Here is a 21308-nt window from a genome sequence, read left to right as displayed (position 1 = left end):
TGATCTGAGGACACATTTGGCAGTTGATGTGGAGACAGATTCAGGATGGAGGGTAGGAGACACTTTTCCACACAGAGTGGTCTGTGTATGGAATGGTTTGTTACAGCTGATTCCTTGGGATCCTTCAAGAGCCGTCTGGATGTCTTTCTGGGAACAATAAGCTAGGAACTGAACAAGAATCGATGGTTCGATTGGCCTCCTCTTGTTCTTAACTTTTAATATGTAGCATGAATAACCTGTCACAAAAACAAAGAAAACCATCCGTGTTGATGTTGTATTATTCTCATTTTGGTTGGTGAATGCCGATGCTAGTATCACATTCTTCTTTCAGTATCATTGTTGTAATTCAGATAGGGTATTGAGAGTGCTGGGGTGCAGTGTCCCCCTTTAGTCCCATCGAAAGCTCTGGGTTCTCAGGGTGATTGTCAGAGAGCTGCAGCACATTGACTCTCAGCTTCAGCTAATCCTGTTATTGTGACCATGCTTCATCACACTACACTCAGTGTGCAGGGCTCACAGGGGTGAGTGCAGAGACTCCACTGGTGTGGCTGCTCTCATCAGATGAAACGTTTGTCTCCTTGGCTTGATTTCTACAGAATTCACAAAGGAGTGTTTGTTTCAAGTTATGGATGGATATATTTTTGGAATGGGACAAGACGTGAAGAATTGTGAACTCATCAGTCCCTGCAGTTGTGTGTTTGGATGTGTTTATTATTATTATTATTATTATTATTATTATTATTATTATTATTATTATTATTATTATTATTATTATTTATTTCTTAGCAGATGCCCTTATCCAGGGCGACTTACAAAAGTTGCAAGATATCACATTATTTTTACATACAATTACCCATTTATACAGTTGTGTTTTTACGGGAGCAATCTAGGTAAAGTACCTTGCTCAAGGGTACAGCAGCAGTGTCCCCCACCTGGGATTGAACCAACGACCCTCCGGTCAAGAGTCCAGAGCCCTAACCACTACACCACCCTGCATTAGTCCAGAGCCCTAACCACTACTCCACACTGCTGCCCTGACCACTACTCCACACTGCTGCCCTAACCACTACTCCACACTGCTGCCCTGACCACTACTCCACACTGCTGCCCTGACCACTACTCCATACTGCTGCCCTAACAACTACTCCACACTGCTGCCTTAACCACTACCCCACAGTGCTGCCCTAACCACTACTCCACACTGCTGCCCTGACCACTACTCCACACTGCTGCCCTAACAACTACTCCACACTGCTGCCCTGACCACTACTCCACACTGCTTCCCTAACTACTACTCCACACTGCTGCCCTCACCACTATTCCACACTGCTGCCCTGACCACTACTCCACACTGCTGCCCTGACCACTACTCCACACTGCTGCCCTAACCACTACTCCACACTGCTGCCCTGACCACTACTCCACACTGCTGCCCTGACCACTAATCCACACGGCTGCCCTGTGTTTACAAGTCTTGATCCTATATTTAAATTACTGAAGTCTTCACACAGAGATAAGAACATGCTGGGGATCAGGCTCAGATGTGTTTTATAATTTGAGTAAAAACAAACTACTTTGCCCACATTGTAATTAAGTAGCAGAGAGGTCTTAAAAGCCTCTTTATTGTCTTAAGATTTCTGTGTTGCCTTGTTTTTACAGCGGAAGGACTAGGAAGCAGTGTGGTCAGGTGGTTAGAGCTGGGATACTGGGAGGCAGTGTGGTCTAATGGTTAGAGCTGAGGGATTGGGAAGCAATGTGATCTAGTTGTTAGAGCTGAGGGACTGGGAGGCAGTGTGGTCTAGTGGTTAGAGCTGAGGGGCTGGGAGGCAGTGAGGTGTAATGGTTAGAGTTGAGGGACTGGGAGGCAGTGTGATTTAGTGGTTAGAGCTGAGGTACTGGGAGGCAGTGTGGTCTAGTGGTTATAGCTGAGGTACTGGGAGGCAGTGTGGTCTAGTGGCTAGAACTGAAAGGTAGTATGATAATTTACTGGCATAGGATGCTAATTATAGTACTTTTATTTTTTCATATCTATCCCTGTACACTAAAGTTCTGTTATGTACAACCACAAATACACCTAAGTAATTTTAGAGGTTCCTCTATAGTTTTTTTTTTTTTTTAAATGTTTAAAAAATGTGCAAATATCACCTCAGTGAAATGATGGAAAAGATTCTGTTTCAAGCAGAAAGGCCGACTGTGTCATCAAGGCCAGGACCTTGGAAGAGTCATGTACGATTCAAACCAAAGACACAGTGATATAAGAAGTTGGGTCAGAAGTAATTCTTTGTGTCTTGGTTTAATCTGAGCAGGATCTTGTTGTGTGTTTTTACAGTAACAGGCGGCACATTGAGCCGTGTCTCACCAACTGTTCATTCAGTACGAAGGCTGAAGCTTGTCCTCTTTTTAATTTAACCCATACAGTGGTCCTGGAGATGTGTTATATAACAAATCATGTATCGCAAAGACAAGCAATCAAGCAAAAATGTTAATCACATATTTTGCTAGAAATATTCCTGATAGTTTATTACTTATTGTCACTTATAAATTGCTGTTACCTATTGTTACTGGAGACATAAACTGTGAATTCCTAATTTTTTCATAGACCCCTGTATACAGACTAATTATGATGTACAGAGCGTGTTCCCCTACTTAATTCTACATATCTGCATTTCCCTTTTTAGATGTTTGGCCAACGCCCGGATGACCTCTTTGCCATGACGTATTGGAACCCACTGTCCCAAGGTCCCCGATGTGTGGATCCTCACACTGGGCTGGCAATCTGAACTGGCAACAGAGACAGAATGGACAGCCCTCCCAAACTGTCAGGGGAGACCCTAATTGTCCATCACATCCCTCTGGTGCATTGCCAGATCCCGGACAGGCAGTGCTGTGGCTCTGTCAAGCGGGCTAGCACCTTCTGCCAGTCTGATCTGGGGCTGACTCGCACCACCTCCCTGCCTGAGCAGGATGTCCAGCAGAAGGAGGCGCTGGTTTACAGCAGCCTGATCCAGACCTCCAGCGGCAGTGGCAGGGGCAGTTTTGTCAGCGACTCCTCTTCTTTCTCCTCCTCCAATAACTCAGAGGAACCGTCCTCTCAGTCCAAGAGCAGGGACCCAGTAGCCAAAGCCAACCAACAACGGCACAACCCCTTTCTCCTAAACTCAGAGGAAGAAGTAGAAGACAACAGTCTGGATGGCTACCTGGAGGACTCTTCCTTCCATCTTCACGGTAACAGCAACACCCACACAGGCAAGCAGTCTTCCTTCCATCTGCATGACCTTACATTTGCTCCAGAGCCTTTCCTATTGCACAACGGAGTTGGGGTAGCGCACAAGACCTGGAATTGCGTGGCTGGCAGACCGGTCATAGCTGAGGGGCAGGGAGTTGGTGAGACCAACCACGCTGCCAACAATGTCACTGCTGTTTCTAAAAATGCAGAACGGCCGTCGGAGTGCCTGGATATTATGGGATACGACTGTCAACGACGGCACGGCAGCAGCGGTTCCACGCTGTCCATGGACTGCGGGGAGCAGGAGTGGAACGCCAGCCCTCCCGACGATGAGGACCAGCTGAGGAACGGACAGCGGAGCCGGGCCTGCAGCTGCTGCTCCAGCTCAGACTTCCCTCTGGCGTCTTCCTCCCAACGCTGCCATTGCTGCTTCTACAGCTTCTCTGACCCCTCGGAGATGACGGACCAGCAGATGGGCTACATCAGCGACTCCTCCTGCAACAGTTCAGATGGGGTGCTGGTCAACTTCAGCGCCATCTACAACAAGATGAACAACGGTGGGCCTTCCAAGCCCCTGAACCTGAACTCCGGGGACCAGTCCTGCGCTTCCTCTGTTTGCAGCCACTTGGAAGCTGGGGGAGCCTTCTACCTGGACCTGCACACATCCCCTACTGAACCCAGGGAGGACTCCTGCCAGGAGCAGGGCAGCAAGACCTGCAGCTGCCATCACAAACACCAACAGCAGCAGCAGAGTCCACAGGGTCTGGACGCCAACTGCAACTCTTACCACCTCCACTGTGGCGGCGGGCCCTGCCTGTCTGAGGGCTCGGACCTCACCTCCTGCTTCCAGAGCCAAGCTCGCCTGGTGGTGGCCACCCAGAACTACTACAAACTGGTGACCTGCGACCTGTCTTCCCAGTCCTCCCCGAGCCCTGCTGGGTCTTCCATCACCAGCTGCTCGGAGGAGCACACCAAGAGTAGCCCCAGCCAGCCCACAGAGTACTACCTCTTCCAGAAGCCGGAAGACAACCAAGAGGTGATGAAAGAAGAGCAGCCGGAGAAAGAGGTGGAGGAAGAGGAACACACGCAGGGCTCAGAAATGTCAAGGAACGTCATTGAGGGTCAAGTCTATGTCAACGTCTCTCCTCCCAACATGAGCAGTGGGAGACCACGGTCCAGGAGCTACGACCGCAACCTGGACAAGTCTCCCTCCTCTCGACTGGGCACTCTGGAACGTATGCTGAGCTGCCCGGTCAAGCTCAGTGAGAGCGCCTCACACTGCTCCTCCTCGCACCGCTCCTCCCCTCCCCGTCGCGTCACCTCTTTCGCAGAGATCGCCCGCAGCAAGAAGAAGAGCAGCAGCGTGGGAGGAGGCTCCCCTCCTCTGAGGACCAGCACAGACTCCTCTTCCTTGGAGTTCTCCCCAGTCGGCGAGCTCCAGCTCCCCCGCCACACTGGGGAGAGCCACAGCCTGCCGCCCATGCCCTTTGTGCGCTGCTACAGCCAGGGCAGCTGTGACCTCATCACCTCCTCCGGGGGAGGAAACCCCCTTCAGCAGGGGCCCCCTAGACCACTTTGTGACTCCCCCAGATCTGCCAGGGAGACCCGGGCTAAAGCAGAAGGTAAGAGTCTCATTGGGTAGCTGGCAGTGTAACGCAAAAGGGTCTTTTTATACTTTATTGATTATCTTCACCCCCGCTGGTATCAGAATTTCAGGATGTTTGAAGATTCTCTGTCTCTCTCTCTGTCTTTATGAACATACGTGCATCACACTTCTATTTTTACTTGTTGTATCCAATGTGGGGATATTTGGAGGAACCTGTTTCTCTGTCTGTCCTGTTTCTATGCACATACAATGCAGCTTGGTTATGGTAATCGTGATACAGATAGCTCTGATAGATGTTATGTTTATGTACAGTATGTTCCTGGTAGGTACATTTTCTTTCAAGTTGTAGGTCGGAAATGGTTAAAGTTTAGTTTCATGTTACGTCAAATGAATTATTGAAACGCTTCCTATGTGAGTATTACATGTAGAACGGTCTGGACCTTGAGACTGTACGAAGTGGTTTAGCTATTGTAAATCAGCAGGGATGTAAGATTAGCTTTATCTTTGTGACTCAGTGACTGTACTAAACAGACTGCTTTATCTTGCTGAAATTATGAAGATTGTATTTAAGCTGTTTGTTTATACAAAGTGGGGAAGCAAGATGTGGAACTGTTGAGCATACTGTAAGTATTGCAATGGTTCTAAATAAGCATAATAGCAATTACTGCCATTGTGTAGGTCTAAGGTAATTGTATATACAGTATCCTGACTTCTTGAGCCCTATTGATTCTGTTTGGGTCTCAGATTAATCATTGATATCAACAGCTAGTTACACTTTCTGTTTTACAGTATATCTGTTTTGTTTAGGTGTATTTTTAAACAACATAGAACTCAATGGTTTCTACTACCGTAACTGACTGGTACAAGCACCACCTCCCAGTACCTCAGCTAACCACTAGACCCCAGTGCCTCCCAGTGCCTCCCAGTACCTCCCAGTCCCTCACTACATGGAACCAAGAACACTACATGGAACCACTGTGCAACAATCAAGGAGTACTTTATTCAAACAATTAATAATGTTTGTGTTACAACTGTATAACGTTACAGTTGTCGTTCTTAAGTATAATTTTAATGGCACTAGATATGAAAGTTTTCAATAGACTTGTAAAATGTTTGGAATTTCAGTGACATAGTCCAGTATGTTAAGCAGACCCAATGCACGGGTGTGTCCTGCTTTACAGCAACTGACCCTCCCGTCAGACTGACATTGTATAGAAACAAGCAGCAAAGCACCTGGGCTTTGTTTGGGAAGCACTCCTTTACAGAAAATGCATTTGCTGGGAAACAAACCGTGCTATATGAACATAGCCCCTTCAATTTGCCTTGTCTATATACTATCCATGTTGGGTATTATAAACACTGAGGAAGTATAAACGTAAGTAACTGAAAGCAGGAAAGGTTAAAGAGAACAGCAGTCCAAATTACTGGTGAGTACCAGTGTAAAGAAATGATTTGGCCCTGTTCAGAAAGAAAGAAAGAAAGAAAGAGAGAGACAGAGAGAGAGAGAGAGAGACAGAGAGAGAGAGAGAGAGAGAGAGAGAGAGAGAGAGAGAGAGAAAGGAAAAGTGAAAGAATGTTCTGTTGTGTTGAAAGCCCATGTGTAAAGCAGAATGAAACTGCAGTAAATGACACGGCAGCAGTGTGACGAGTCTGTGGTTGAGCAGCACTATACTGTAGCTGCAATTCTAATGTGATTACAGTGATCTTGAGTTCCAGACAGGGTGTGCTTGCAGGGCTGTTTGTTGGCTGCATGTTTTTGGCCCCTCTGGCTCTCAGTACTGTTGCAGTCAGAGCCAGGCCTTCTAATGTGACACACAAACACATTGTGCAATCATGACCAGGGAGAGCTGCTGCCGGACATGTAGCTGCTCGGTAAGGAAACGGTGTAGACTTGAAATCGTTCACAAGACTACAGGGTCCTTTTCAACTTGGATTTCAGCAATTTCAGTTGTTTCTGTGGTTTTGGTGGTGCGTGTGTGTGCTTAAAGGACAGCAGGGACTCAAGCTGTTGTTCCTGCCTGTATCTTTTGAAAATATGTTTATTTAGTTTCGTTTTTTGCTTTCATTTAGTGTGTTTGTATACTAATTGTTTTCTTATATTTTTGTGTAGTGTCTGTTTGCTGTTTCTATGAAAAATGACAAACCAGCGTGATTACTGTATCAATAGAGTTTGTATTACTAGATTCATACAAAAAATAGTAATTAATAAAAATTAAAAATAAATCTGTAATGTCTGCATGTGTCATCTGTTTACTCTTGAGGGTGATCTAAATGATTCACGTTCAATCTTCACGTTTATAAAGCAGGTTTCCTTTACTGTAAGTGCAATTTCTGCTGGAAGGCATGTTAACTTTTTAATGAAAAAATCCACGCTACAGTATTGTTGGTGTTTTGTCTGTCTGCTACCCTGCCTTTAACAACATCCCCTCAATTCTCTCTCCCTCTCTGTCTCTCTCTCTCCCTCTTTGTCTCTCTCTCTCTCTCTCTCTCACTCTGTCTCTCCCTGTCTCACCTGTCCCTCGCTGTCTGTTGCCTGTAGGAGGTGCCTCGGAAGGCAACCCACTAATGCGTTACAGCAAAGAGCAGCGCCCCACCACCCTGCCCATACAGCCCTTTGTGTTCCAGCACCAGCTCAGCAAGCAGCCCTCCAAGCTGCGGCCCCTCCTCAGTGACTACGTCAGCCAGATGTACAGCCGTCCCAGCGGGCAGCCTGCCACGGACAGGGGCTCGCAGAGGGAGGAAGAGCACAGGACGAGGAGAGCGGCCCCCGAGACGGTGCGCCTGTCCCCACTGGGCAGCTACTCCCCAGTGCGCAACTGGGCCCCCAGCTCGGAAACCTGCTCCACCTGTACCCCCACTCCAGACAAGGGCCTATCCTCTAGCCAGCCCCGCCGCAGCCACTCCTGCCCGCTGTCCGCCGGCCTCCTCCCCATCCGGCCAAGCGCCGCCACGGTGCAGCCAGCCATGGCCAGCCAAACCAGAGACCAAAACTGGGAGGGGTCAAAGCAGCAGCAGCAGCAGCAGCAGCAGGCAACCCAGCCCTTGAGCAAAGACACAGCCGTCTCCGGATCCTGCCTCCATCGCAACTCACTCCCGACGCTGTCTACCGATGGGTTCAGCCCGCTGGGTCACCTGGAGCCACAGCAGAGGAGCAGAAGCAGCGATGGGGTCCAAACAAGCAACGTGCTGAGCAATGAACTGGCCCGGACACCAAACGGTACACAGTCTATTAACCCATAGCAATAACGGTAGTGCCAATGCAACTGTCAACCTGTTGTGCTTTCAAATCCACCAAATCCACATTTCTTTTGACAAATTGTGAAGGAATGATGCTTTTTTTGAGCTTGGTTTTGTTTCTCACTATACTGTATCACAGGTGGAAATAATATCCGCAGGACTTCCTAAATGTTTATTTCTATTTTTTTTCCGAAGTTCTTTTTTTCTTATTATTTTCAGTTTCTTCTTCCCCATAAATAACGTTCTAATTTCCTTGTTAATGCAAGTCTAATATTGTAAACACTCTGGGTGTATTCAATGGATCTAAACAAGATCTCAATGCTGTCATCACTTTTTTCTATGACAACAAACACCTCTAACAGTGTAAGCGTATTAAGACCCGCCACTGTTTAGATCAATTAAATAGACCCCTATGCTGTAAGTGTGCTTCTCTGCTTTGTATCTAACCGTCTAGCTTGTATCTGCTTCTGCTTTTCTCTCTTTAATTAACTTCTTTAATTTTTTTCTTCTCTCTCTATTTTCCTCCCATTACCCCCTCTCCTTTCCCTCTCTCTCTCTCTCTCTCTGCCTCTCTCTCTCTCTCTCTCTCTATCTGTCTGCCTCTCTCTCTCTCTCTCTCTCTCTCTCTCTCTCTGCCTCTGCCTCTCCCTCTCTGCCGCTGTCTCTCTCTCTCTGACTGCTGCATTGCACCTGGCAGCTCACCGCCTTGCAGCGCACCACCTGTCGCCGCAGGCCCTGAAGTGGCGTGAGTACCGTCGTAAGAACCCGCTGGGATTGGAGCGGGCGCTGGCGGCCCAGCTGACAGGCAGTTTGGACACCAGGAAGCCAGACAGCAGACTAGCCCGCCGAAACGTGTTTGATTTCCCTGCCTCAGCCATCCACAGCCACTCCAGACTGAATGGTGCTGCTCTGGAATGTCTCTCTGGAACAGGGGGGAGGGGGGAGGGTCCTTAAATCGGTTATCCATTCAATTATCCAGTAACATGACATCATTGATCACTTCTTTATCTGATGTGTCCATAAAGAGATGCTTGGGGCATTAAATTAAGTGGAAATTATTTAAATGCAGCCCTGTGTTATGAGAGATGAAGAACTATTAACTAAGGAGAACGTCCCAATTAAATGATTTGTATTGGAAAGGTTCTCATCATCCAACCCTTTCTATTGTTAAGGTCCGGTGTATTTAGTTGTATTTTGTTGCATGCATCGTTTTGTATTTGTCTACTTGAGATCAAATCTCGTTCCTTTTTCCTCCGTAGTTTTTCTTTCTGCCCTGTAGAAATATTGCTTTTAGCTTTAGTTGATAGTATTGTTTGCCTGTATTATTCTGTGCATTGCTTTGCTTGTTGCAGTGCTGTTCTGTGCAGTCTGTGTGCAGTCCAAGTTGCAGAGAGTGCTATGCAGACAGGACTCCTGGTCTCTGTAGTGTGTGAGCCGGCTCCTCCCTAGCTGACACTGCAGTGTGTGTGTGTGCTTGTGTCTCTGCTGCAGGTCAGTCAGTGAAGCAGCTGCAGAACTACTACAGCGATTTCTTCCCAGACTACTTCTCCCTGGCGGAGAAACCTCCGGACGAGTTCTGTCTGTCCCCCGACGCCACCACCGAGTCCATCTCCATAGACCTCCTGCAGAAGAAATGTGAGGGAGGCGCCCATCCGTCCATCTACAGGGATGGAAATAAGGATCCCATTGCATAGCAGTTTGATTAGTAGGAGGTTAATAAGACACACATGAGCCTGTTACCTGTACACCGTGGCTAATCAAGCTTGTAGTAAAACCTGCAAGGGATGAAACTGCTATGCAGTAGTCTTATTTCCATTGCCTATCTATCTATCTATCTATCTATCTATCTATCTATCTATCTATCTATCTATCTATTCTTCAGTTGAGACAGAAAGGCTTGGTCTAGGGTTGTTGTGGGGCGTCCAGTGTGGCGTAGCCTTTTATCAGATACAACACCCTCATCGAGCTCAGAGTGGGTGGTAACTTTATATTGCGGGAGACTGCCTGGGAATTAGGGATTACAGCATCCTTGTAGCACAGCCTGTATGATGTAATGCACTGATGGGAACATAATGTGATTGCTGCTTTCTTGATTAGGTCTGGTAAAGGCTATTAACACTGCAGTGGATCTGATTGTGGCCCATTTTGGAACCAGCCGGGATCCTGGAGTAAAGGTACCACTTTCTTAGTATTTTTCCACGCTTGGCCAGCATAGGTCGTCTCCAAATGCAAACCCATTGAGCAATAGTGACCTCTGCTGGTAGGACTAGCACAACTGCAGGCTTCCCACAGAAGCTGCTGCCTGTCAGTGCAGATGAAGGCCCCACAATTCACATCATTAGTTAAATTGCATTCAAAAGTAGCAGCTAATTTTAGTTAAATATGTAGCAAAAGTACAAATGTAAGTGGAGCTATGTGGAGCAGTAGGCTGATTCACTTGCATGGGTTAAAAGAAAAACACCTGTGCCTGTGCAATGAGTTTGGTGATCTCAACATACATATCCCCCAGTGGAATCCACATCAGAAACCATCACACAGTCGGCACTGGCAGTCTCTGCTTGAGAGGCCATGGACTGAATGGGTGGGGCTGATTAGTTCAGAATTGAGGTGCACTTGTTCACAGAGCTGAGAGGGAATGCTCGTATGTCAAGAACAAAGTTGGTGCCATAGCCCCTCGATTAATTCACAAGCACCAAAGCAAATAAACCATTCACTAGTCTGAAAGATGTTTGTGTTGCAGGCTAAGCTGGGGAACAGCTCTGTGAGCCCCAATGTGGGCCACCTGATCCTGAAGTACCTGTGCCCTGCCCTCCGAGAGGTCCTGCTGGACGGGCTCAAAGCCTACGTCCTGGACATGATCATTGGGCAACGCAGGAACATGCCCTGGAGCCTGGTGGAGGCCTCAACGCAGCTCGGTAACACTCTTACTATGCACTGGGGCAGGGCAGTCTAGTAGTTAGAGCTGAGGGACTGGGAGGCAGGGCGATCTAGTGGTTAGAGCTGAGGGACTGGGAGGCAGTGTGTTCTAGAGGTTAGAGCTGAGGGACTGGGAGACAGGGCAGTCTAGTAGTTAGAGCTGAGTGACTGGGAGGCAGTGTGTTCTAGAGGTTAGAGCTGAGGGACTGGGAGGCAGGGCAGTCTAGTAGTTAGAGCTGAGTGACTGGGAGGCAGTGTGTTCTAGAGGTTAGAGCTGAGAGACTGGGAGGCAGGGCAGTCTAGTAGTTAGAGCTGAGTGACTGGGAGGCAGTGTGGTCTAGAGATTAGAGCTGAGGGACTGGGAGGCAGTGTGGTCTAGAGGTTACAGCTGAGGGACTGGGAGGCAGTGTGTTCTAGAGGTTAGAGCTGAGGGACTGGGAGGCAGGGCAGTCTAGTGGTTAGAGCTGAGGGACTGGGAGGCAGTGTGTTCTAGTGGTTAGAGCTGAGGGACTGGGAGGCAGGGCGGTCTAGTGGTTAGAGCTGAGTGACTGGGAGGCAGGGCAGTCTAGTGGTTAGAGCTGAGGGACTGGGAGGCAGGACGGTCTAGTGGTTAGAGCTGAGGGACTGGGAGGCAGTGTGGTCTAGAGGTTACAGCTGAGGGACTGGAAGGCAGTGTGTTCTAGAGGTTAGAGCTGAGAGACTGGGAGGCAGGGCAGTCTAGTGGTTAGAGCTGAGGGACTGGGAGGCAGTGTGGTCTAGAGGTTACAGCTGAGGGACTGGGAGGCAGTGTGTTCTAGAGGTTAGAGCTGAGGGACTGGGAGGCAGGGCAGTCTAGTGGTTAGAGCTGAGGGACTGGGAGGCAGGGCAGTCTAGTGGTTAGAGCTGAGGGACTGGGAGGCAGGGCGGTCTAGTGGTTAGAGCTGAGGGACTGGGAGGCAGGGCGATCTAGTGGTTAGAGCTGAGGGACTGGGAGGCAGGGCGATCTAGTGGTTAGAGCTGAGGGACTGGGAGACAGTCTGGAATAGTAGTTAAAAATTGTGACTTTGCTAGTGGAGGTTAGATTTTCTATAATTGTATTTAATGGCCATATCAGTTCCTTTCCCTAGTACTGGCTTTATCAATGCCAGTTTTCTCAAAGTGGAGTTCCCTCTTAAACATGGTAAACTACTGTATGATTTACACCTTGCAATCACAGCGTTGGACTGCAAGCAAATCTATATTGCTGCTTTGAGTCCTCTATAAATATTCTGTATAGCTTTCTTTCATTCCAAAGTAATGATCACTTTCAGCCTCAAGCCAGCAATCCAGTGACATTTCTCTACCTCCTCAGCATGCACTGTACTGCAGCCCATTACAGGGGTGTGAGAATAAGAGGACAGTGATTCCCAATGTGACCCGCACAAGGGCTGTTTATATTCAACAGCCTCAAAGATTTAAAGACTTGGAAAATACCGTCACTGGAGCCTACCTTTAGGGTTCATAAAAAACAGTCAGTTTCACAGTTCTATCACTTTATGTCACATATCATGTCAAAGAGAAGGAAGATTCAAATGTAATTTTCTTTATTTTCTTTTTGCTTTACCCATACCTTGGTATGATGTTTGCAATCATTCGGAGAGGTTTTTTTTTTTTCATGTTTTGTTAAGTGTTGTGTTGAGGTGCCTGCCATAGATAACCAGTGGTGTAGTCGAGGTAAACGGCGTTCACCCACTTTTAATTTGGGCAATATAACCTTTACCCAGTTCTCATATAAGGGATACAGAGTTTACTCACTTCTACTTTCCTGTGATACACAAATCCTGGGTTAAAGACAAGATATTTTAACGGTGAACGACTGTGCTGTGTTGCTGCTCGTGAGACTGACAGCTGACAGCTCTGTCAGAACTGATCAGAGCTGTCAGAGCAGGGGGCGTGGCCATTGGACTGCGTGTTGTGTGTGTGTGTGTGTGTGTGTGTGTGTGTGTGTGTGTGTGTGTGTGAGAGTTCTGTGATTGGTTGTTTATGTTCTGGTAGTGTTCTGTTGTTAGGCACACTGGTCCTGCAGGGCGGTGCTAGTAGCCTTCATCCTAGCCCGTGGAAGGACGCTCACAGAACTGTTCAGTGAAGCACACCGTCGGGTCTGTGACTGTTCACACGTGATCAGCACCGGAGAGGGGAAATTACTGTCAGGGCCAGTAACAATGCATCTGTTCATGGTTATCTGTTCAATCTATCTGTTCAACTCCACCAAACAGGGCCGTTTACCCACTTTTTATTTATCACTACAGCACTGGATATAACCGATTAGCCAGAGTGTCTTTATAGAAGTAAGAGCCAGCTCTGAAAACAAGTTTCCTCTAATTTAACTTGCAATACGCTGCTCTGCACTGCAGGGTGCTTACTAATATAAATACACTTTAGTTGATCTGGTGTGGCTTCCATATGTAGGCAAAGCAGCACCTGAACTCCTTGTCAAAGAATCTTAACCTTTACACAGACTAATGAAAATTGAAAATGTTTTGAGTTTATTTAATCCCATTTAGAACCACCCAGAATGACTGCAAACACAATAAAACACAATAAAAAACTGAAAATTAAGTGTATTAAGCGCTATTTAAGTGTAGACTTTGTGATTTGTGATTGAATGCAGTATGCAGGGGTGTGTGGGAGTTGTAGTCCTGTCAGAGGTGTGCTTCTCTTTTCCTGACCGTGTTTTTATGTATTTATTTTATTTGTGATTGAATGCAGTATGCAGGGGTGTGTGGGAGTTGTAGTCCTGTCAGAGGTGTGCTTCTCTTTTCCTGACCGTGTTTTTATGTATTTATTTTATTTGTGATTGAATGCAGTATTCAGGGGTGTGTGGGAGTTGTAGTCCTGTCAGAGGTGTGCTTCTCTTTTCCTGACCGTGTTTTTATGTATTTATTTTATTTGTGATTGAATGCAGTATGCAGGGGTGTGTGGGAGTTGTAGTCCTGTCAGAGGTGTGCTTCTCTTTTCCTGACCGTGTTTTTATGTATTTATTTTATTTGTGATTGAATGCAGTATGCAGGGGTGTGTGGGAGTTGTAGTCCTGTCAGAGGTGTGCTGTTCTTTTCCTGACCGTGTTTTTATGTATTTATTTTATTTGTGATTGAATGCAGTATGCAGGGGTGTGTGGGAGTTGTAGTCCTGTCAGAGGTGTGCTTCTCTTTTCCTGACCGTGTTTTTATGTATTTATTTTATTTGTGTTTGAATGCAGTATGCAGGGGTGTGTGGGAGTTGTAGTCCTGTCAGTGGTGTGCTGTTCTTTTCCTGACCGTGTTTTTATGTATTTATTTTATTTGTGATTGAATGCAGTATGCAGGGGTGTGTGGGAGTTGTAGTCCTGTCAGAGGTGTGCTGTTCTTTTCCTGACCGTGTTTTTATGTATTTATTTTATTTGTGATTGAATGCAGTATGCAGGGGTGTGTGGGAGTTGTAGTCCTGTCAGAGGTGTGCTTCTCTTTTCCTGACCGTGTTTTTATGTATTTATTTTATTTGTGATTGAATGCAGTATGCAGGGGTGTGTGGGAGTTGTAGTCCTGTCAGAGGTGTGCTGTTCTTTTCCTGACCGTGTTTTTATGTATTTATTTTATTTGTGATTGAATGCAGTATGCAGGGGTGTGTGGGAGTTGTAGTCCTGTCAGAGGTGTGCTTCTCTTTTCCTGACCGTGTTTTTATGTATGTATTTTGTTGCCCCCTGCAGGCCCCTCCACCAAAGTGCTGCACGGTCTGCACAGTAAGATTAGCCAGTACTCCGAGCTGACCAATCACAGCATGCGCTTTAACGCATTTGTCTTCGGACTCCTCAAGTGAGTACATCTGAATTGTATTTCCATTGAATTTGCACAGCTTTGTTTTCTACAGCACTTTTCTTTTACTGGTGTGTACGTGTTTTTACAGAAGACAAAAAATGCATGATAAACATGAACGCAGCACAGCTATGGCCACAAGTTTTGCATCACCTTATAGAATGAACAAATGTTGCTTCATAAAGTTGAATGGAACCTGCTGAATAATGTTATGTTAACATATTGAATTACAATAGCTCTTTGTAGTTTTCCATATACTTAATGAAAAACTGAAAAAAAAGGAAAAATGTGACATTTCGAAATCTAACATGAAATACTGTACTACTGTTATGGCTTGTAGTTTCTTTGATTACATGATAAATAAAAGACTGACAGCTGACGTACACTGTACTGATGCTGGTGACAGAGCCAACAGCACATTGCAAACAGGGAACTAAAGTACATTTTAACAATGTGGAGAAGGAACACTACTGGGGAGCACAGCTTTAATGAATCACACACGAATGCAATTCTTTTGTTTGGAATTATCATATAGGTAATTCCCCTTCTCTTTTGCTTTTCAGTATCAGGTCTTTGGAGTTCTGGTTCAACCATCTGTATACACACGAAGGTAAGGTTTCATTAGGGAGCCCTGTACCTGGAGCGGGAGTCGTGGCTTGTGTTAGTGGGCTGCCCTACTGCTGCGTCTCTGTTTTACTGCTGTAGGAGGCTAATGTACTACATAGACAAAGTACTTATCTTGATGGGGCGTTGTCAGGCAGGGATCAGAATCTTTCCTGCTAACATCCCTGAGGTAGTGCATTGGTCTCTTTTATCAAACAGTTGACACTTCACTCTATTGCACATCCATCAGCATTCTTAATTGCTGCATGACAGGGCAGAATACCTGTTATGTCAGAAGAAAATGAATGTCTGTAGAAATTCTTTAATTTTTTATTTTAATACAATAGTTTTATAAGATAATTTCGTTCATTTTTTGGGGGAGATAATGTGGGATTTCTTGCTTAGGCTTATTGTTCTTAAATTGGACGATACGGTTACAGTGACAGTGACTTTACTACCCGTGGACATGTTGCAGAAGCTCCTTTGTTACTTAAATTAAACGGTAATATAACAAAGTAGTCTCATTTCTCTCTCTCTTTCTGTCAACCCCACCCATTCTCTTTCCTCCCCCTAATCCATCCACCTGTGTCTCTCTCTTTCTCTCCCCTCTCATTCTCCAAGACATTGTGGCGGCACACTACCACCCGTGGGGTTTCCTGCCCCTGTCTCAGGGGGTGTGCCAGCCTCTGTTCGAGGAGCTGCTCCTTCTGCTGCAGCCCCTGTCCCTGCTACCCTTTGACCTGGACCTGCTCTTTGAGCACCGGCTGCTGCAGAAGGGCCACGAGCAGCTCCGGCGCAAAGAGCAGCTGTGCTCGGCCGGCCAAGGCCTGGAGCAGTCAGTCCGCTCCACATTCCAGCTCATGAGGGGCTGGGGGGTGGGCTCAGCCAGAGAGGGGGCCCCCGAGTCCCGGAGAGAAGGGGCAGGGAGCGAGAGGGCGGAGCTGAAAGACACAGAGGCCTCACCTAGCAGGACAGAGAGAGAAAGGAGGAAAGGGTTCACAGCGACGGGAGAGGAGTCTTTGAGGGATCCTGGGGCAAGTTGTAAAGGGGAAGGGCAGCCGAAGGCAGCGGGAGAGAGGCCGAAGGCAGCCGGCAGGGAGTCGTGGTGGGAAAGAGAGGAAGGTGAGCGTGAGAGGAGGAAGGAGAATGAGACAGAGCAGCAGCAGATGCCTGAGGGGGTGAGGCAGAAGGATAGGCAGGCGGGATGGTGGTACCAGCTAATGCAGAGCTCCCAGGTGTACATTGAGAACTCCAACGGGGGCTCGAAGTTCATCAAGTGGGAGAAGAGAAGGAAGCCTGCTGGAGAGGCCAATGGCAGCCACCACCAGGGGTGCAACACCAGGCTGGGAGGAGGGGGGGGAGGAGCCGCGTTGGATACAGGAGGCAGGCAGGCACGACCACCACTCAGAGAGGGAGTGGTGGAGGGGGCTGAGGCTGTCCTGGAGGCAAGGAGGGAGCTGAGCTCCGAGGAGAAAGGGAAGCCGTCGTGGATGGGTAGCCCTCCGGAGTCGGTGCTCCACGAGCTGAACCAGAGCAAGAACAAGGAGTCAGAGAAGCAGGCTGGAGAGAAGAACGCCCCCCAGGGGCAGGACAGCCCAGAGGGGCTGCAGGGGTTGCGCTGGGGGAGGCTCTTTGGGGCTGGAGTTGGATCTCCAGTCAAGACACAGAGAACAGAACAGCAGCCAGCCAGGACACAGAAGAGCAGGTGAGGCACAGGGGTTCGCAGAGGAGCAGAGAGGAATGCAGATGAGGGTGCTTAATGACAAGGTTATTTTACAAGTTAATTTATTTTGCCTGAAAATGTATCTGATTTAGGTTTAGTACCCAGAATTTAGCCTGTCAAGTGGCTGCTTTCTCAAACTAGAGACAGTCATTTTTTAAAAGGCATGAAAAATAACTAGAAGACAGTTGAAACTACTTTCAGTGTTCAACAGCCTTCTGAATCAGAATGTTTTAAAATTGACAGCTGGTAGATAAATGTTTCAACTAGTTCCTTAATCAGAGTACAGCATACCGATGAAGGCTTATAATAAGCATACTGCAGTTGCTTAAAGCTGTACAATGTCTGTGGGAGGCACAGTAAGGAGCCTCAGATCAGAGCATTTTATACATAGTGTGATTATTTCAATATGTAAGGGCTTTGTTTTGTTTGTCCCTGCCAGGTTGCCGTCGGGGTGGCTGAGTCTGGACAAGTCAGTATTGGACCTGATGGCACAGACGATGGGGGCGGGGAAGCGCAAGGACACTCCCCCTTTGGAACACGCCTCACCCCCAGTCGGGGAGCAGGGCCCAGAGCAACAACAGGAAGCACAGGTTCCCAAGCAACAAGCTCCATGGTAACATACACTGATATAACTTCAGGCAGAACCTTATTGAAAAACAGGGTCAGCCATTGTTTTTTTTTTTGTTTAATTTGCCATGCCTATCCAGAAAGTGGAATATTGGAACTGTAAAGCAGTGGTGAATGAATTGCACACAGGGCTGAGGGTCTGCAGTGTTATATAATGTCTGTTGGTACAATCATTGCTCAGTGTTTATACAGCAGACAACAATACAAACGTAAAAAGAAAACAAATAGACATGGTTGAAAAAAGAAAAATTGGTGTTTGGTATGGCTCACTAAGGACATGGAAAACATATACCAAGATAACAAGATACTTATTTCAGCTTTTATTTATGATTTATTTACTGATAGATCAAGTGCCAATGGTGGCTATCATTTGCATGTTTTTTTATGTGGAGATCAATTAGAGCGACCCCCCCCCCCCCCCCCATGTCTTTAACATAGGCAGGGGCTCTTCAGGACCAGGACTCGGTTGCACCAGCAGTGCTCAAACGCTCTGCTTTTACACATTACCTTAGAAGAGGCTTTACATTTTAACTATGTTTTTTTAAATCTGGTGCAACCCAGTGCATTATTGATTTATCCCATGGGCGTGTTCCTGTATAAACACACTGTGTTCACCCCCGCTAGCATGTTGCCTGACCCCCTCTCTCCTCCATTTCCCCAGCAGGGAGGTGAGGGCCCTGTGTCACCACATTGCCACTGAGCCGGGTCAGCTGAGCTTCAACAAGGGGGACGTGCTGCGAGTGCTGGGCCGGGCTGAACCCGAGTGGCTGCACTGCATGCTGGGGGAGCTCTCTGGGCTCGTTCCCATCATCTACGTCACCCAGCCTGAGAAGGACAGCAACTGAACCGCAGAGCCTGGGGGGGCGACAATCACTACAGCAGAGAGAGCCGAGGCTCTCTGCATTGCCAATCCAAAACTGCCCACTTCATTGTTCTTCAGCCACCATTAAATACTTCAATACATGCACAGCTAGATCTATCTGTTTAGTATCTATATCTATCTATCTACAGTATCTATTTATCTATCTATTTGTCAGATCTGCAAAGTGATCGTGAAGGCTAGAGCTTAACAGCACCCAGAAATGAGACATACAGATTTCCAGAAGAAGATTCAGACTTTATACATATTTGTACTGCATGCTCATTGCTGCAAGGGGGTTACAGTTGTTGGATCAGTTTTCTCCCCCTAGTCTACAGTAGATTTGTGCAACATCAGTAGTGCAGTAGATTCATACAGCTGAATAATGTTTCTGTATTTACCATTATTTCTGTTTCCAACTTCTTCACCTTCATGGAGTAACAAACGTATCTCTCTTAACATAAATCTGCATAAACAGATGGTGATAAGCACACAATAACAGAAATGTGGTACAAGGCTAGAAATGAATGCCTCCGACAGTGGTCTCTGGTCAGAAAAGGCTTCGCTTCTGCATATACCGTTGGCTGCCAAAGTGAGTTTGTAGCCCTGCTGCACATTTAACATGAATATGATTGTGGGTATGGTTAAACATGTATCAATTGAAACCCCTGTTCAGGAGGACCTTTCTATAGAACCTGTTAATGCTGAACTCATCTTGATGGGATTGCTGCTCCTGAACTTTATCCGATTCAGTTGGATGGTTGGAGAAAGTTTCAATCAATCTAGCACTAGATAGAAGCATAGATATAGAGTAAAAAACAACGAGACTGCCTAGTGTTTGTGATTTCCCACTTGCGTGGGACAGTCTGTTGTATGGATAACTTTCATTGACAGCTTGGGTCTGTTTTCAGGATGCTAGGGTGCTCAGTCCTGCATTTAGCCGGATCGGCAATCAGTGACCACTCACAGATTCATCCCTATTCCAGTGGGTGCGCTTAAGAGCTTGGAGTACTTGTGCCAGGGTGGCACTCTGTTTCGTCATTTCCTTGGCCCTATTCGAGCGACCCAAATCCCAAGACGCAGCTCACTGAGGAAGGAGATCAGGATCCCGTGCCCATGTTGGAGAAGAATTAGGCAGGATCTGGACTTCCCAGGTGGAGGAAACTCTGAAACTTTTGCTTTGCTGGAAAGCCGTGGAGGAACCTTGCGCATGTGTCAGCATGGCAAGCCATCTTTCTAACTTCCTTGCATCCCGTGATGACTGCTACCGCGTGCATTCAGCAGGAGGGTTGGGACTTGAGGGGGAAAATAGCTAATATATATATATATATATACATATTTTGTGTTGCATTTTATTTATTTATTAACGATGTAACTTATTGTGCAGCTGCAGTAGAGTGCAGTACTACTGTTAAGGATGTAAAGGAAAGCAGGTACAATAGGGTGGACTGGGAGAAGTGGTGCCGTCCAAAGTGGGGAGGGCATGTGCGCAGGATTCTCTAGAACCTAGTTTTGCCAGTCAGCTACAAACCTTTTGGAGAGCAGGTTGTCTGTGTTGGGTTAGTCCAGTCCTGTTGCCTTGAGCACAATGCAATTGAGTTCAGACCAAGGATTTGGCAATATTTTGGCCTTAAATCTTGATCTTGACCTTCAGTTCAGGAGATGTGAGTTTTAGTCAGGATAAGACTAAACTGAGTTCAGGCTGATCTAAGGCCGGTGTAGCATGTTTACCAATGGCCTGGCTGTCTCCAGAGAGATCTCGGCTTGAGTCAAACCCAGGACTGAGGACTGGGTCCAAATTATTACAGATCCTAAATCAAATCAGAATAAACTGGGTGGAACGATTTTTCAAACAGTGGTCTTAACTTGGAACACGTAAAGTTTACAGATACTCATTATTAGTTTTTTGGATAAGTATTAAAGTTAGAATGACAGAAGCACATTAATGGTGTGTACCTCTGTACCAATCACAAAGGCAGGAAGACGTTCCAAATGTTTAGTGGGACAGTCGAGATGTTTCCATGAATAGTGGATGATGCGCATGGTTCTCATATCGCTCGTGCCTGGCTAGCGAGAGCTGGTGATGCTAGTTGATTAACCCTCAGGGAATCAGAGCTGGAATCTGGCTACATTCCAGCAGTGGAAGCACCTGCACACCCCTTCTCCATACTTTGCTTTCCATTGACATCCTTGGCAGAAATGACAGGCAGTATTAGACGGGGTGGGGTGGGCGAGACAGTATTGGTGCCTTTTCGGGAATGCAGTTCTGTGGAGTTGGCAGCACTGCCTGGACCTGCACACACACACACAAGCTGAATCCTTAACCGCTTGATGTTTGAGCTAGAGGATCACAGACTACAAAGGGAGAAGCAGGTCTCTTGTTATTTTATTATCATTATTTTTTATTATTTTTTTGTTGGTTGGTATTATAACATTATACCTCCTGCTTGTATATATGCCAAGTGGCACTAATGTCTTATTTTACCCATGCTATATAATGTGTATGGCATTATTAATTTATGATGGATATTAATTACAAGGTGCTCATAACACAGCCCCACACCCGTGTCTTGTCAGTTATTTTTGTGTGTGATCATTGTATTAATTAAGAAGGCTGTGCTTCGTTTCTGTGGGAGTGACATTCAAGCTGCTTGAGCTGACCGCTTAAAACTAACTGATTTAACCCCTTAGATGAACCCAAA

General features: G+C 46.7%; 1 protein-coding gene across 6 annotated transcripts in view; it reads left to right on the top strand.

Moving 5' to 3' along the window:
• Positions 1 to 21166, top strand: part of LOC117403508 (AP-4 complex accessory subunit RUSC2-like) — a 44773-nt gene extending 23607 nt beyond the window's left edge. For 3 of the 6 annotated variants that reach the window (XM_058986275.1, XM_058986287.1, XM_058986282.1), the window contains exons 2-12: positions 2679 to 4848; positions 7372 to 8049; positions 8767 to 8970; positions 9561 to 9704; positions 10167 to 10243; positions 10810 to 10984; positions 14689 to 14794; positions 15358 to 15404; positions 16019 to 17102; positions 17560 to 17733; positions 18409 to 21166. In XM_058986275.1, coding sequence (XP_058842258.1) covers positions 2799 to 4848; positions 7372 to 8049; positions 8767 to 8970; positions 9561 to 9704; positions 10167 to 10243; positions 10810 to 10984; positions 14689 to 14794; positions 15358 to 15404; positions 16019 to 17102; positions 17560 to 17733; positions 18409 to 18592 — 4923 coding nt within the window. In that variant the 5' untranslated portion in view covers positions 2679 to 2798 and the 3' untranslated portion in view covers positions 18593 to 21166. The remainder of the gene's footprint in view (positions 1 to 2678; positions 4849 to 7371; positions 8050 to 8766; positions 8971 to 9560; positions 9705 to 10166; positions 10244 to 10809; positions 10985 to 14688; positions 14795 to 15357; positions 15405 to 16018; positions 17103 to 17559; positions 17734 to 18408) is intronic. The other 3 variants (XM_058986295.1, XM_058986296.1, XM_058986299.1) reach the window with 3 other exon arrangements.
• Positions 21167 to 21308: the final 142 nt, after the last annotated feature.

This window comes from Acipenser ruthenus, chromosome 2 (assembly GCF_902713425.1).
Source record: "Acipenser ruthenus chromosome 2, fAciRut3.2 maternal haplotype, whole genome shotgun sequence".
Taxonomy (NCBI): domain Eukaryota; kingdom Metazoa; phylum Chordata; class Actinopteri; order Acipenseriformes; family Acipenseridae; genus Acipenser; species Acipenser ruthenus.
The sequence above is the reverse complement of the archived record's forward strand: the minus strand, read 5'-3'. Positions and strand labels throughout refer to the sequence as shown.